This window comes from Tiliqua scincoides, chromosome 14 (genome assembly GCF_035046505.1).
Source record: "Tiliqua scincoides isolate rTilSci1 chromosome 14, rTilSci1.hap2, whole genome shotgun sequence".
Taxonomy (NCBI): Eukaryota; Metazoa; Chordata; class Lepidosauria; order Squamata; family Scincidae; genus Tiliqua; species Tiliqua scincoides.
In genome coordinates, this window is record NC_089834.1 from 10,559,209 (window position 1) to 10,575,850 (window position 16,642).

At 51.5% G+C, this 16,642-nt stretch overlaps 1 protein-coding gene and 1 pseudogene across 1 annotated transcript in view; both read left to right on the plus strand.

Annotated features, from left to right (window-relative positions):
- Positions 1-3,425, plus strand: part of KSR2 (kinase suppressor of ras 2) — a 186,856-nt gene extending 183,431 nt beyond the window's left edge. The window contains exons 19-20 of the mRNA XM_066609856.1: positions 2,913-3,042; positions 3,288-3,425. Of these exons, the coding sequence (XP_066465953.1) occupies positions 2,913-3,042; positions 3,288-3,425 (268 nt within the window). The remainder of the gene's footprint in view (positions 1-2,912; positions 3,043-3,287) is intronic.
- A 12,371-nt stretch (positions 3,426-15,796) lies between these two features.
- Positions 15,797-15,919, plus strand: LOC136634889 (5S ribosomal RNA; annotated as a pseudogene).
- The last annotated feature ends 723 nt before the right edge of the window (positions 15,920-16,642 follow it).

The following is a 16,642-nucleotide window of genomic DNA, read 5'->3' on the forward strand; positions in this document are numbered from 1 at the left end:
ATCAGACTGATGGAATGCCTAATGCATACCTGACTGATGCCTAATGCATACCTTCTTGGGTACAAGTGGTACGTCACATTCCTGGCACCTTCACAAAGCATGTCCTAGGGCCTAGACGCCCCAGCATCATTGCAGGGCCTGGTGCGGGTACTCCCTTTGACTACTGGGGAGGGAGCAGCTGCCATTGCTGCCAAAGCTCCCCATTCATCAATGTGGAAGGTGGAACTATTGCTCCTCCTTCTCAATCTCAGTCTTCCCTATCTGCAATAGGGGCATAATCTCTACAGCGTGCTTGGTGTTGTTGAGGTCACACCCAAGAAGCATTTATTGACATTATTACTGCTGTTAGAACTGCATTCAGAGGCATACCGTTCTAAAGCCGTTTGCATATTTAAAGTACTACATCAAGTGTAAATACTAGAGAAGCTGGGCTTGTATAGCAAAGGTCCACGGCATAAGCTGGTCTGCACCGTTTCTGAACGTACTCCAGACCGCAACAGAAATGGTCTTATTGTGGGAGACGGTATTGCTGGTGACCTTTGTCTAGAGAAACACTTGCTAGAAGCAGGTCCTTCCAAAGAAATGAGGTTCTCCTTTCAGTGCTGCTGTCAAGAGGGAAGATAACCCTGCCTGAATACATGGACGGGAACCTTGTGCGGAGGCAAACAAGTTAATTGAGACTGGTTGCAGCCGTCAGAAGGCAGAGGCGGCTGAAGAGGCAGAAAGAAAAATAGGAGCTTGCGATCCTTGAAGCATATCTTCAAACTCTGGGAGACATTTTCTTGTGGAGAGCAATAGAGGGACAGCCCTGGACAGCTTGCCTGGAATGTGGCTTGTATTCAGGGCAGCCCCACAACCTTCCAGTGCTGAGGCCAAAATCCCCCCCTCCCCAGATGTGGCTTCTCTCTTTACCCTGTGGCAATGGCATAGCTAGAGGGGGTGCAAAGCACTGAGTGCTGCAGGGAGCCCCACCCCACCCTTCGGAGCCATTCCGGGCAGGAGAGCAAAACAGAGGCGTGCACCTGGAGTGGCCCGGAAGGGGAGGAGGAGGGGTCACTTGAACTCTGCGGTGAAACTCCCTGCAAAACTTAGTGCTTTGCACCCCCTCTAGCTACGCCCTTTGGCTAACCACCTCCCAAGAGAGGAGGATGAAGTTCTGGAGCAACAGAGCGCAGGGATGCTGAGCATGAGATGGTCTCTGGTCATAGTAATCTTTGCCTGGTTTCTAAACCCCCAAATCTTTAGCCTTTCATCATCGGGAAGGTGTTGCAGTTTTGCAAGTCCACGATTGTTTTGCTTTCTCCGTTGCACACTGTTTCCAGCCTTGGCCCAGAGCCCAGCCGCTGCTGACTGGTGTGCCTGATAATGCATTTCATCACCCTGCCTAAGAGGTATTTGCCTTTGCGATGACAGATTTCTTGCCTGATGTGTATTGAGTACCTTGTAGATCAAGAGCCTGTGGATGAGAACCATTTGCCAAGCCTGGCTGTCTTTGTCTGAGATTAGAACAGTGACTGTGGCTGTCAGTGGACAATTCATGGTCTTCCCTCTGGTTGCATCTCACCGGCAGCTTGAGTGCAAGTGAAGAAATGGAAAGCCGCCTTGGCAAAAAATCAGAGATGGATGTTTCCTGCAAGCCCAGGCATGGGTTTCTGGAATTTCTTGGCTGGCCACCCGAGTAGCACATTAATTTTTCTAGGGCAGCGGTTTTCATCTTGTCAAGGACGAGGTGACCATCCAAACTGTAATCCGAAATGTGAGGCTGACCTTCAACACTCCACGTTCTCCGCATCCCCTCCTCCCCTCCCCCTTTTTGGCTACTTGCTCTTCTGTGCACACTGGGCATCAGTGGAAGCCAGAAGCAGATTGTGCACAGTCATGGTCAGGGCCGGCCCATCCCCGAGGCCAGCTGAAGCTGTTGCCTCAGCCCAGTCATGAGCTGCCCATTGCTCTGGGACTGCTATGGCACAGAAACAGCTGCCGCGGCATCCCACGCACAACAGAGCAGCCGTCGGCAGCTTCTCAGGGGAAGGGGACTTACGTTCCTTTCCCCCGGGTAAGGCAAGCAGTCCCACAACGAGTCTGCACAGAGGCTCTGGATGCGGAGGAGCAGAGCTCCTCTGGTCCTGCCTCCCTCCTGCCTTCCATCCTTGCCTTCCCCCATTCCCCCCAGAACACCACCTCCCCACCTCCCCCTTGCTCCCACCCACCCCTCCGCAGCCCCACAGTTCGAGCGACCGCAGAGCAGCAGAGCAGCGGCAGTTCACCCAGCGCCAGCCGGTGCTGAGTTAGCACCTTTCAGGCAGCAGATTGGTAGAGGTGCCAATCTCTGGCCGCCTACTTGCCTCCCCGGCTCCTCTTCCACTGGCTGGAAGAGGAAAAGGGGAACCGAGAGAGAAATGTGGAGGTGGGGGAGAGTGCTGAGCTAGAACACTGGATGGTGGCAGTTGTTTGCCTTTGGAAAGGTCTTCCTGACTCTCTGATGGTTTTCAACTCATGCTGCCGCCTTCCTACTGGGTTGGGGTTAACGCACCTCTGTCTTGATGATGAGAGTGGCGGTCTTTGCATGCCTTGCTGCTTCTTCGTAAACCACTTTGACCTGTGAGTAAAGCTGTCTAAAAATGGAATAAATAAAGAGAAAACAATAAAAGCTAGATGCTGCACACCTAGAAAGAAACAGAGCAACCATGAAAGCAGGTGTTTCCAATGCTGCTGAATCAGTGCAGGGCACCAGAATATGCACACTGAAAGCCTCATTGAAAGTCAGAGCACGCTCACCCCAGCGTGTGGCCCTCAGAGGTGGAGAAAAAGCCTTTCCCCCTTGCCTGAGCATGGGCGTTTGCTTCAGAGTTACACAGTTGGAATATGTGCGGGTGTGGTCTTTAACTCCTTGCCCTGCCTTGTCTCCACAGCACCATCTGGTATGAACTGCACGCTCGGGAATGGCCTTTCAAGACGCAGCCAGCGGAGGCAATAATTTGGCAAGTGGGCCGAGGAATGAAACCCAACCTCACCCAGATTGGCATGGGGAAGGAGATCTCGGTGAGTGGATTCCTTAGGGGCGAGGAGGGAAGGCGGAGAAGCCCTTGAAGCATGATTAGCTTGTCTCAGTGACCTGGAGACAGTTCTGTGGGGTTCGATGGTGATTAAAGAGACTACAGTGGTGGTCTTCGGCTTGTCCTGTGCCTCCAACATGCAGCATAGGACCACTCATACCAAGAGTAGTGTCACATGGCCGGTGTCATTTTATCTCCTCCTTTTAACTCTTCCTTCCCGTCACCTTGCAGGACATCCTCCTCTTCTGCTGGGCCTACGAGCAGGAGGAGCGCCCCACCTTCACCAAGCTCATGGAAATGTTGGAGAAGCTGCCAAAGCGGAACCGTCGCCTTTCCCATCCTGGCCACTTCTGGAAGTCAGCAGAGTAAGGACGTCACCCTTCCTTTGCACTATCACACCAAACACCCACCCAGAATCGCTTGCCCAGACCCAAGGCTAGTTGTACAACCCACGTTTCTTTATTTATGATGACATGACACAGCATAGCAGCTAAGAAGCTGAATGCAGTGGCATCATTGGGGGTGTGTGTGCAGGTATTGCAGACCACATCAGGTGATACCACTGGGGGGGGGAGTGATACCTAAAGTTCCAGAGCCCAGATCTACTTGTGAAACTTGTCCGGTAGACCTGGTCTCCTGGTAAGCCCGTCTCTGTCTTTTACTCTTGTTTCACTTTGGTTTTGCAATCAGAAAAAACTCCAGAGCCCAGGTCTACCAGGCTACCTCTGTCTTTCACTCACAGCCAGAAAAGTCTCCAGAGCCCAGGTTTACTGGGCTTCCTGAAGCAAAGCCCAAGTTTAGCCACCTGGTAGTGGACCAGTCAGTCAGCCTGGCCTCCATCTTTCACTCTTTATGAGTCCAAGTCTACCCAATAGAAGAGTGGCTGGCCAGGCAGATGGGGACATAACCAGAGCTGCAGGGGCGGACGCTGTACATGTGGGTTACCACACTGGTGGCGCAATCGTAACCCCTCATGTCAGTGCTTTCCAGCACTGTCATAAGGGCAGTGCAACTCTGAGGTAAGGGAACAAACATTCCCTTACTTTGAGGAGGCCTCCGTGAGTGACCCCCAACTGCAGGATGCAGCACGTGTCCAATGGGCACCGCTGGAAAGCACTGACATAAGGGGTTAGGATTGCACTTTGGGTGACACTAACCCTAGCGATGCCACTGGCCTAACTGCAGATTAGGACTTCCCTGTTCCCATATGTGGGGACTTCGGCAAGCCACACCCTCACCAGGTCTTATCATGTTGTACGCTCTGGCCTGGCCCCTCAATCTGAGAATGGGGCCGCACCAATGGAGATTCCTGCTCCACCACTCTTGCTTCTGCTCAGTGCCATCCAGCAAAGCTCTTGGAGGGACTTTCGCAGCCTTGTCCTTAAAATGACGCTGTCGAGCAGCCAGTGGCCCACTGCGACTGTTACAGTATGTGCCCCATACAGCAAGGCAATTTGGTGGCTGGATAAGGCAGGCCTACCAGACTGCTGCTGTGTATAAGCAAATGTAACCATACCTGTCTGACAATGGGGCAAGGGCCAATCAGGGCAAAGTGCTGAGTCACTGCACAGAACAAGGAGAGATGGGAAAAGCTAATGCAATCCCCACCCAGGATGATGCAATGACATTCCTCAGGGATGAGGTCATGGCCTTTCCCATTGGCTGACAGGAGTATAAATGGCCAACAAGCACACTCCACTGGGTGAGTTGTAGGAGTGAGTTGCTGCATGAATCTCTGCTGGACGGATACCTGATTTACTGACTCCTTGGACTGTTTGCTGGACTGCCTCTGCTTGCTGATTTTTGGAACTGCCTTCTACCTGTAAATACTGCCTGTAAATAGACTCTGGTGTTGGTACTTCCCTGGGTCTTGCCTCCCTTTTTTTAGCGTCCTTCCCTGTGCTCTGAGCACCACACTCTGCAGCTGCCGGTTTGCGCTTCTGCTATCTCTGTGTTTTGCCCAGTTATCTCGTAACAGCGACCAGTTTGCAAGATGGGTTGCAAGTAAAGTCTACACCAACTTGACCACCACGGTTGTGCCTGAGTCAGAGACGGGTGTGGCCAGTGTGCAGCCTGTCCATGTTGTTGTGGACTCATTCCGGCTTGGAGCACCTGAGGTTACTTGGAACTTTCACCTTCCTGTTGGATCCCTGCCCTCCCTGGCTGATCTGGCCTGCCAGGCACAGAGAGGGCATGTGGGTGGTCTGATGTAGGAAACCCCTTCCACAGAGAGGGTGTTGTACTCATCCCATTAACGGAGTGTTTCCCATCTGAAAAAAAAGCCCTCTTTGAATCAGGGAGATTTGAACAACTGCTGCCCAGTTTCCAATTTTCCGTATTTGGGAAGTTCCTTGAGCAGGTGGTGGCATTTAGGGATTCTGGATGAGACCAATTATTTGCATCCATTTGGCTTCAGGCTCAGTGGTGAGGCAGAATCTGCCTTGGTTTTACCATAGTGAATGACCTGTATCGGGAGAGAAACCGAGAGCGTGACCATCTTGGTCCTCTTGGACCTCTCGGCTATTTCTGAGATGCCGTTGGCCATTGGTTTGGGCTTAAGTGTCATCAGATGGTCGACGGCACCTAGCTGTCCCTCTGCTGTCCTCTACTCCGCACTTCCTCTCTCGCTCCGCTCCTCTCTTCCTCTCCATTCCTCTATTCCTTGTCAAATTTAGGGATAGGAGGAAGAAGGAATGACCGAGTAAGCAGCTAAAGGGAGTGGCATTTGGCGTACCAACCTCAGGCACTGAAAGGCCTTGGGCCATCCCTGGTTCTGTGCACTCTGCCCATGCTCATTCCTCCCCGTTTTCATTAGAAATCTGCATGCCTCCTGATGTAGAAAGGTAAGGTTGGCTTGGATCAAGCTGTAAGCAAGGACCTGCACACGTATTTAGGTCACGGGCTCGGAGCTCACCAGCAAGCCAAGCAATGACTGGCTTTGGAAGTACTCACAGAGGCAGTCCCTTTTCCATGCTCTTTCCTGCTCTGACTGTTTAGAGATCTCCCCAGGGTATAAATTTAAGGCTGTCCTGAAAGCAAACCCACCCCCCCCCCCGTTGCTAAGCCAACTGTCGGCTCACAGCTGGAGCGAATGTTTGCAAGGCATTCTGTCCCTTGCCGTGCTGAGAGTGAGAGTGTGCTTCAGGGTGTCGGTGAAGGGCTGGGGGAAGGGGACCTTTGAGCAGAAGCTGCACTCACTGCTGTAGCTCTCCCTCTGGGAAAGCAAAGCTTCACCCACACTGCTGGCTGCAGCGCACAGCTTCCTTCCTACCTTCTCAGAACTACATGTGAGTCTCTGTGCACAACCTGTCTTTCTGTCTGTCCATCCATGCTGTTTCCCCTTGCACAGGTGGTGTAATGGACCACCTAAGCTGTGACTCAAGGCTTCCCTGCTTCAGACTTTCTCACTAGTTGGCCTTAAAGAATCAATTTTCTCTCAGCTTCTCCACCTGTAATACGGGGATGATACTCATGGCTGGGTCCTATCTATTAGTTGCGCTGGTGGAACACATGCTCTGCTGGTACTTGTTGTCGCGAAAGCAGTATAAAGTGCTTTTACAACAGTGGTTCCAGCAGGCGTGCTGGCGGGGAGGCCAGAGTCTTCCTGCTGGCAATGGCGGCCACACAGGCCAGAACACATAAGTCTGGCACAGTGGCAGGGGTGGGGCAGGGCGGCGTGGGCATACCCTCCTTCCTGGGCCTGATCTGTCAACATGATGCAAATTTCAGGTCCCTAAAAAATCCCTGTTTAAAAAAAACCATTGCGCATACGCATCATTGGTGGAATATAATGGTGTGTTTGGTTATTTATATCACGCAATCATCACAGTGGGGACAGTTAGACTCTCCCTCAATGAAACAAGGAGGAGAGCAGCACCTCTAAATAAATAAATAAACAAATCAACAAACAAGGTGGCAAACGTCAAGGCACACATGCTTTCAGTTGCTAGCGGTCCTTCATGGCAGAAAGGCCTGCAGGCCAGATTATTAGCCATGAACCAGGGAGCAATTGGTTTGGAGGCTTTCAAGGGCTGAATCTGGGTCTTGCTTTGCCTACCCCTGAAGTAGAACTATGGAAGGCACTATGCCTGAACCTTAGGGCTCCCTGCAGACCGCCCCCCCCCCAAAGCTACCTGCTCCCTTGACCGTCACTGTTCACCTTCTCATCTCTCCTTTCTTCCAGGCTGTGACGGACGGCTCTGAGGAATGGTGCCTTTCTTACACCTTTCTTCCCCTCCTGACCCTCTTCCTCCTCCTCCTCCTGTGGAAGGCCAGAGGAGTGCAGCCCACGTGGGAGCGTTTCAAGGACCGAGAGACATTCCCTGACCCTGATCTTAGGAACGGACACAACAGCTGGATGTCAGCAGTGCCCCACTCGGTCTGCAGACCTTGAAGGTTCCTGCGTGTGGATGAAGAGCAGGTTGGAAATATCCACACAGGAGGAGCTGAATGATCTCCGCACAGGCTCCTACACCGGCCCCTCGGGCCCCAAGCAGTGAAGGAGAGGGTTGTGGGTGGCAACCAGTCCTTGACCTCCTTCTACCGATCCTGCTTTAGCGGGTGCCAGAGCATCGCCCTTGGCAAGAACCTAGCAAGCGCCCTCCAAATGGACATGGTTTTTATATTTTGATTCTTTCGAAGACCAATTGCTGCTAGACCACCTGCTTCATTGCCTGCCTGTGGGTTTCAGCTGTTGCCAATGGAGAGGGTCTCTCCGAACACAGAGCCTTGATTTAGATGTTTCAAGAACTCCCAAAGGGTTCACGTGCCATGAGCGACAGCTTCCTGTCGCCCTCTTCACGCCATCCCATGTTCCGCCCAACTCTCCTGGCTGTGATTCTTTCGTTGCCTGGTATAGATCTGCCTTCCTCCTGCCCCCCTGCGTTCTTGCTGTCTCCGTTGCTGCTTCTCTCTCAGTTAAGCGGGCCTCTTGCAAAACCCAAGGCAGTTGTGCCCTCTTCCCCCCCCCCCCACCAGGTGGGAGCACAACTTTAAGTCCCAGATCACTTGCGGCTTGCAGATAGTGGGCTGTGCACTTGCACACAGATGTTGGTGGCGTCAAAACAGGCCTCTTGCAAACTGGATCTGCAATATGGTTTTGACGCACTAGGTTTGTGCTAAGACCACCTGGTCCAGATAGCTTTCAAAGGGGTTTAGGCAGATTGATGGAGGAAAAGTCTGTCACAGGTTAAGTCATGATTATTGTAAGCAACCTCCAGGTTTTAGGGGTAGCCTATCTCTAAATGCAAGGAAGTGGCAACAGGATACAGAGATCTTGTTGGCTCCCTGAGTCATCTGGTGGGCCACCGTGAGATGCAGGAAGCTGGGTCCAGCAGGGCTGTTATGTTCCCATTTAAGTCCCCCCCTTCACCCCTCCTCAACTTCAGTGCCAACTATTTAACCACTCCAGGTTAGCAAGGAACTTCCCAGGAGCAGGGCTGACGCCAGTCTGCTAGGGGCATACTATGGGATCCGTGGGGTGTCCCCCATCTGGGCTGTGTCACTGCCACAGAACTTGGGGGCTCAGGAATTGGCTTGGTTAGGTGGACCCTATGATAGAAATGGCCCCTCGGCCAGTGCTGCCCAATCTCTGGCGCCCCCCTCCCACCCAGTGAACTCAACGACACACACCCTTCCAGCGTAAAGTCTCCTGCGAGTATCTTTGAGGTTATTGGGGTGGGATGACGCCAGAGCCCTGCGCAGCACAGTTGGATTCTTTTAAAGGAGTACATCATCATCATTAGCATTAATAATGATAATTTTTTTCAACCACCGCCAGGTTTTCCAAAGCAGTGCACATAGCGAAGGATTTAGAAAATGGTTCCCTGTCCCCAACAGGCTCACAATCCCAAAGGAAGGATAAGAGGGAGACTCCAACAAACAGTTCCTGAGTGGGATGGTGAGCTGGGTTAATAGGGACAGTTGCTATCCCCTTACTAAGCATAGGAGAGACCACACTTCCAAAGCTGCCTCTTTGCCCAGTTTCGTAGCCCAGGCACAGACAACAGAAATGCACAAATAAATGTGAGTCCCCTCCAGACTGTGGTTGATACCCTGGAAGAGTCTCCTTGCTTGAACCAGGAAAGAATTGCTTGCTTATTTTTACATATCTCTGCCCTGCTTTTTTTTTTTCTATCCTTTCCAAGTGACTAACCACCTGCTCTAAAATCCCATCATAAAACACAATCAATGCAGTAGTGCTATGCTTGGGGTAGCATGGGGGCTAGGAGATTGCGTTGCAAATTAGGGATGCCCCAGTTCCAGTCTCCCCTCTGCTGTGGACTCACTAGGCACTAAGGCAAGCCACACCCTCTTGGCCTCAGTCCTCCCAATCTGCGATATGGGGATAATTCTTCTTATTTGCAGCTGGGAATGTTTAAATAGCACCTAGTAAGGACTGCTGAGATGGCTGTTTTCTCTAGTCACCCAGCAAGCCTGGGGATGCTTACCATGTGACAAGGGGGGGATGCCACAGACTGTAGCAGATGGAGCTGTGCTTTGTATCGCTGCTGCTGCAGCAGTACAAAAAAGAACCCTCCATCATCTCCCGCAGGGGGTACTTAGTGCTTGTAAAGAAGGGGGGGGGGGGCTTGGATGTGTGCTTGAGCTGGGAGTCTATGCAGGCCTTTTCTCCATGGCTGAGGAGTGTCTGATTGGGGTTGCCAGCTGCAACCTGTTTGCCTGGAGAGAGAGAATGTGTGTGTTGTGTGCCCTTGCAGGGCTGATCCAAGGCACTAACTAAACTTGGGTCAAAACCTTGTTGTGGCAGAGATGGTTGATTTTTTTGTGTGTGAAGCTGTCCCCAGCTCCACATTTCAGTTGGCTGCCTTCCCCCCTGAAGGACGAGGAATAACAGCCACTTTCCCTGCTGTCTTTTGCACCTCAGCCCCCTGTGGAGCAACACCGATAGTCTGAAGCCATCTTGGCTGAAAGAACCAGTGCAGTCCAGAGACCCGAGTTGGTCAGGGTGCCCGGTCTGGGCACACCGGAGCAACAAGAGCAGCAAACAGCCAATGAGAGGGGGGTGCGGCTGTTGGCACAATCTCAGTGGGGGGGGGAGTGGTGGTGGATGGGATATGCGTCCTTCTCTTCCGGATGCTTTCTTAGAGCGCGGACTGAACCCGCCTCAGATCTCATGCAACTGAGCTTTCAGTGCTGAGGTCTGGACTCCCCGTCTGAATCCTGACAACCTTGACTTTCATTTCACCTAAATGTTGAGGACGTAACCTCCACCTTGCTGAAATCAGTGGCAAAATTGCCATGGATTTTAAAGGCTCCCAGTGACACCTCAAGGTTCTAGTCTTCATGGTTGAGGGAAAGACTTTAGGAAGGCCAACAGGATCTCATGATGGAGGGAGGGCAGGCTCAGGTCGAGCCTTTTGCATACATGAGATGAAACCCCATTTGGCTTTACCTGATTCCTCCTCCTCCCAGCATGTAAAGTGTTCTGTGCCTGACAGTGGCATAACTATGGCACCTGGGGGCACAAATGTTCTTAACCACCACCACCACCACCCAGTCTCAGAAGGCCTCAGAAAGGCATTCCCAGTTTTTGGGAGGCCTTCTGAGGGTTGGGAAAGGTTGAGACGGCCTCCTTGGGTCTCAGAAGGCCTCCAAAAGTCACCCCTGACACCCCCCCAGGTGTGGTACCTGGGGCAATTTGCCCCCCTTAGCTATGCCACTGGCCCGCTCTATTTCTTCTCTTTATGTACCTTGTGGAATGCACCATGACTGAGGACCCTCCAGTCTTTCCCCACCCATGCCTTTGCCCCAGCTTGACTCCCACCCTTTGCCAGAAGCACCTGCAGGGAGCAGATGTCTGCTTCTTCCCCAGCTAGCTTACTGTGACCACACTGCCTTCTGCAAGGGCAGTGTGCTAGCCAGAGACTAGAAAAAGGAAGCAAGGCCTCCTCTCCATTTCCCTTTTCCTTGCTGGGCATAGCGACGACCCAACAGACAAGCCAACCGCTCCCCTAAAGTGCCCCTGTCCACTGCAGTCTTACCGGGGCTCATCAAAGGAGAAGGCTTGAAGGAGGGGATCCTGCATGTGACCCTCTCCATGGACGCTGTTCCCTCTTATCCCCTCCTCTACATTCTGGTACAATCCCTGCTAGCCTCTCTTTCCCCACTGTGAGAAGCCAGCTCTTTGGGTGCAGAGATTTGGGGAAGCAGAGCTGCCAGTATCACCCGATCAAGGCAGAAGCCTTGAGGATGCTATCAAAGCGCACTTTATTCCTTCTTCCTGCCCATCAATAAGAAAACACAAAACCCAATTCTGCTGGGAGGGCATTGGCAAAATCCTGTTTGCACAAAACTCGCCACTCCTTAGTAGCAACCATTTAATGGCTTTTAGGCTGCAATCCTGTACGTGCTTTCTTGGGAGAAAGCTCAACTGAACACAATAGTACTAACTCCTGAGTCAGCATGCACAGGATTGCACTTTGAGACGTCAGTAAAAAGCCCAGGAATTTTAAAAGCTCAGAAAATGGGCTTTGTTTTGATGTGAGCCATAACGTTCCATAGACAATGCATTTCGGACCGTTTTATGGTGGTGGCTGAGAATTTCTAGCTGATTCACAGAGTTAACCGTCTTTGTTTGTGCTCTGTATGGTGCCTCTAATGTTAATGTTGGAGGAGAGGCGAGCATGTGCACCCATGTCTTAAGATGCAGGTGAATCTCATCTTGCAGACCAGGGGTCTTCAATATATGGGTCTCAACCTGGTTTCAGGTAGACCATAGCAGCATTGGCACAGGATCTTGTTTTGAGGTTCAGGCTGACAGACCTTGGACAGTAGGTGAGGCTAGGGGTTCTAGGTGAACTTGACTTAGGAGACCTTGACTATGGGCTCAATCCTAACCAACTTTCCAGCACTGGCATAGCTGTGCCAGTGGGGCATGTGCTGCATCCTGCAGTTGGGGGGAGCAGTCATGGTACCTCCTCAAGGTAAGGCAATGTTTGTTCCCTTACTTTGGAGTTGCATTGCCCTTAGTTCTGTGCAGGAAAATTGCTTAGGATTGCAGCTTTAGGAGATCAAGCAGAGATCTTGACTCCAGAGATCTTGATTTAGGAGATCAAGCATCTCCGTCTCCAGTGGGCTCTTGGGATGGGGGGTGGGGTGGAGATCCAGCAAACCAGAAGCATTTGCTTCTCTAGATCCTGGATCATTTCTTTTCAAGCACTTTAAATTCAGGAGACAAACTGGGGGAAATTGCAACGCTTATTCAGCTCTCTCCTTCAACCCGTAAAGGTTAATTGACAAACGGGGAATGGAGTTTGCATGGATCCCAGTGGTGCTGTTGGTTCTGGAATGGCGCTGAATTCCTGAGGCTGGCTCTGCGACGCTCAGCCACGCCACACGCATAGAACCGGGCCGTGCGTTCATGAACTCATCGCATCTCCCCTGCTTTGCCATGAAGCAGGGAGCGAGGGCGTGGGTGCTTGCATCCTTCTGTCCTCTGCAGGAAGAAAAACCATGTTCTGCAATCGGCATAAGTTGTGCAAACGTAGATAGCCGTTGCTTGATTTGTCCCAGTGGTCTTCAGCTTGTCAAGAACTGGGACCCTCCTCAAACCCCACCCTGCCACATGGGACCCACTTTCATGAGCCCAGTGAATGAGATGGGTGAGCTGCACATGCGGGACCCCTGTTCCTCTTCTCTTCCTGCTGGGTGGCAGGCAAGTGGCATGCACTGATAGCACGTTCTGCCCACTTTTTCCATCCAGGCCAATGAGCCTCCCTCTGCCATGATCTTTTTCTCCAAGCGCACACTGTTGCCATGCCGTTGTCTGCCCCTCCTCTCCTTCCAATTGGCCTGGAAGGAAAGAAGCCAGTAACACAGAACACTGATTGATTTCCAGCTCATAAGAAAAGAGGGTAAACTCTTGGGCCCACCCATATCACCATTGGGCTCTTGAGGGTGGGTCTCATGTTGCAGGCTGGGGCTTGGGATAAGCCCCAGCTCTTATCAAGACAAAGACTTCCGGGGCTGCCAATAATGCTCTTGTAGCCATCTCCTTGTCTTCTGTCCCTTCCCGACCAGTGAGAAGAAAATGAGTTTGAAGCATCGCTTTTGTTCAGTGGTTCCCAACCTTTAGGAGCTAAATGCGGACCACTGCGGCAAAAATTGGAATTGTTGTGGACCGCATGCAGTGCCGGTTGTGGGTGGGGTCCATTCTTCACCCTCTCTGGTGGTCCATGGGTAAGCATCTCCTGAGCGAGCGTTCCCCCATGGACTACCAGAGAAGGCAAAGAATGGACCGGCCACAATCGCAGCTGACACTTCAGTACCAGCTGTGGCTGCAGGATGTCCATTTTCTGCCCTCGCTGGTGGCCCGTGGAGGACTACTTGCTCGGTGAGATGCTGGAAGTGAACAAAGACAATCTCTTTTTCTTTCCTGAGCCCTCATGGAACATTTCTCAAGGTCTTCCAGACCACCTGTGGTCCACGAACCATCGGTTGGGAGCCAGTGCTTTAGATCATCCTGATGGTGCCTCGTCTCATCCCATGGGGCCAAAACCTACATCACACTATATAGGGGAGAAAGCAGCGGATTTTGAAATCAAAGGAACTCGAAGGAGTCCATCTGTTGCACAAAAGTGGGGACTGAGAAATCGCTGCCCCTCCCCTGAGCACAAATTATCCGGGGTTGTTTCTCCCTTGAGCAAGCATATCATTTGCAGAATGCAATCTTATTTTTGAGAGTTGTCATTATTGATAACAAGTCGTTTCTCTCTCTTCCCCGCCCCCCCCCCTTTTAGGTCTCCTCACCCTCTTCGCCCCCTGCTTTTATCTGTAGATTTTTATCCGGTTTAAAAATAACCAGCTCTTTGGCGCAGAGAATGTAAGGGAAATCGCCACAATGCCAACTAATAGGAGATCCGAGGGAGTGACAGAGGTCATCCGGTAGCTCAGATTTGTATTAGCAGACTCCATAGAGACGTGGGTTTATTTACAGCTCTGTATTGCTGGCTTCAGAGTTGATTCCCCCCTCCCCCCCATTTTTCCCTCTTTCTCAGATTCAGTTGCATCCAACTTTTTCCCTGCACACACAAGCCTCTTTCCACAGTTCTGACAGTGGTCACCTGCATTGCCAGCTTGGAGAATTTTCTCTCCGCCAGCCATTCGTCATATATTCTGTATTGATGGGTGGTATTATGAGACAGGGTTATGGGCTCAGTGGGAAGAGCCCCAAAGGTCCAAACATTCATCTCTGGCATCTTCAGGTTAGGCTGGGAATGTCACCTGGGATCCATTTGCCAGTTGGACCAGAAGTCTTCAATGGGCAGGTTGGACCTAGAGGTGGATCACAACCCTACCTCAAGTATGCCACAGTGGTGGTACTGCCACCATTCTGTTTTGGCATGGTTTACTCAGCAGGCCAGGGCTAGGTTTAAATGAAGCAAATCCTGCTGGAGACTTTGGAGGTCAAGCCTTCCAGTTTTGAGCAGGTCTCCTCTGTCTCTTACCACCCACCCACCCTTCTCAACTGTAGCTCTCCCATTGCTCTCCACCTTGCCATGTCTCTCTCCCTCCACCTTTCAAAATTGAGCAGCTGCTTTTGCCCCTCTCTGCCCCCACTTCTACTTGACTTAAAGGGGCAAAAAGGAGGCAGAGTGACATAAGACCAGTGGACACTGGTTGGCTGCCACTGGGTAGGAAAAGAAGAGAACCCCTGATTGCTCTCTCACGCACCCCTTTCACCTATCCAGGCTCTTGAAGGTGGGCGCCTTATTGGGCTTTTGGCTTTGAGGTGAGTCAAAGCTCTTGACCAGCTGAAGTTCACCTGTGTTGCCTGTATTAAGGCAGGCAGACCAACGGCAACTTGAATGCTCAGAACCTGATCTTAATCCACTCTCCTTCCCAGCCTCTTCAGAAACCCTCCTCTGATTTATTTTTCTGTGGTTAGCACCTCATTAAGCTGACAGTGCCAACCTTCACTTTCTCCATCTTGTTCGGGCCTATGCACAACATCCAAGAATGCCCCTTCTCTCTCTCTTGTGGTTCCTTCTGATCCCCCACTTAAAAACTTAGAAAATAAGAACCTCCAACATTTTCTGGACATCCACCTACGCAGCCATCATCCACGATTTTCCAAATTACTTGTGCTTCCTCGGCCCAACAATTACACACAGTTATTCATTTGTTGTGGATCCCAACACTGTCTCTTAAGATCAGTGGCATTGCTGTTGCAGAAAGGGGATTAGCAAATAGAACTATTTTCCAAAAGGAATTGGAAAGTAGTTCTGTGTATTTAGGGAGGCAGGTATAGCTCAGTGGTAGAGTCTGTGCCTTGCATGCAGATCATCCCTGCTTCAATCCGTGACACCTCTAGGTAGTTCTGAAACCTTGAAGGGCCATAGCCAGGTGGTATAGACAGCACTAAGCCAGGGACTGAGGGTATAAGGCAGTGAGCCCCAAACTTAGTGTGGTCATGGTACCCAGGAGAGCTGGGAAGATGGGTGCCCCTATCTTGGATCGCTCAAGATGGCAGTGCCCAGGAGAGCCAGGAAGGCCACCGGGACATTCTGCGGCACCTCTGTGAGTTCAAAGTTTGGGAACCACTGAGGTATATAAGACAACTTTCTACGTATTCCATGAAAATGGACAAGTCCCCCTAGGGAAAGTAAACTGTATAGATGGCTGATGGAATAAGATGCAAGCAGCTGGGTTACATGGGAGAGCACCTGGGAATACCGGGTGCTGTAGGCTTCTACCATAGTCTTTCGAGACTGAAGGTTGCCAACCATCTCCCTATACTGAACACTACCTCCCGATCTTGTCTGATCTCGGAAGCTAAGCAGGGTCAGGCCTGGTTAGTACTTGGATGGGAGACCGCCTGGGAATCCCGGGTGCTGTAGGCTTCTACCATAGTCTTTGGAGACTGAAGGTTGCCAACCAGCTGGGTTACATAGGGTTCTTCATCAGACAAGATGCCATAAATGTGCAAAAGCGACTACCTTTTACTAAGAGAAGGTGATGTAAATGCAAGCTGTGCTTGATTTTTGCAGCCAAGTCCAGCTGCCGTCAACCTGAGACCAAGGAAGTTAAACCTCGTTCTCCTCCCTCCCACTCTGTTGCAGCTGCTGGTTGGAACGTTAAATGCCCCATTGAAAGAGTCGACAAGCCTGGCCGAGGCACAAATGTTCTCCTCCTCACGGCACACTTTTAACTTGCTGTAGTGTTAATGGGAGTCGCGAGCAGGCAACCATAAGGCAACACCCCCCCACCCGAGAGTTGTCTAGCAGGGAGGACCATTTGGAAAGGGCTACCAGGACTGTGGTGGGCTCCACAGCTCAGGCTCCTCTCCTCCCCAAGGCTTTTTGAGTCCCACTGGACTCCATGGGCCCCCCTTCAGACTAACTATGCCCCGGATCAGATTATTAGGCTGCAGGGACCTGATTTGAGTCTTCAGCATTGAAATCCTGTCCTGTCCTCTCCCTTTTTCTAATCTCAGTCTTGCCAGCCCCATCTTGAAGCCTCTTTCCTTCCCAGCAAGAAGAAATAACAGGGTTAGTTTTACCCTCCAGTCACTCTGTCTCTCAAAGTCCCCACCCCTACGCCTATCAAGACTTCCTTACGCCTGT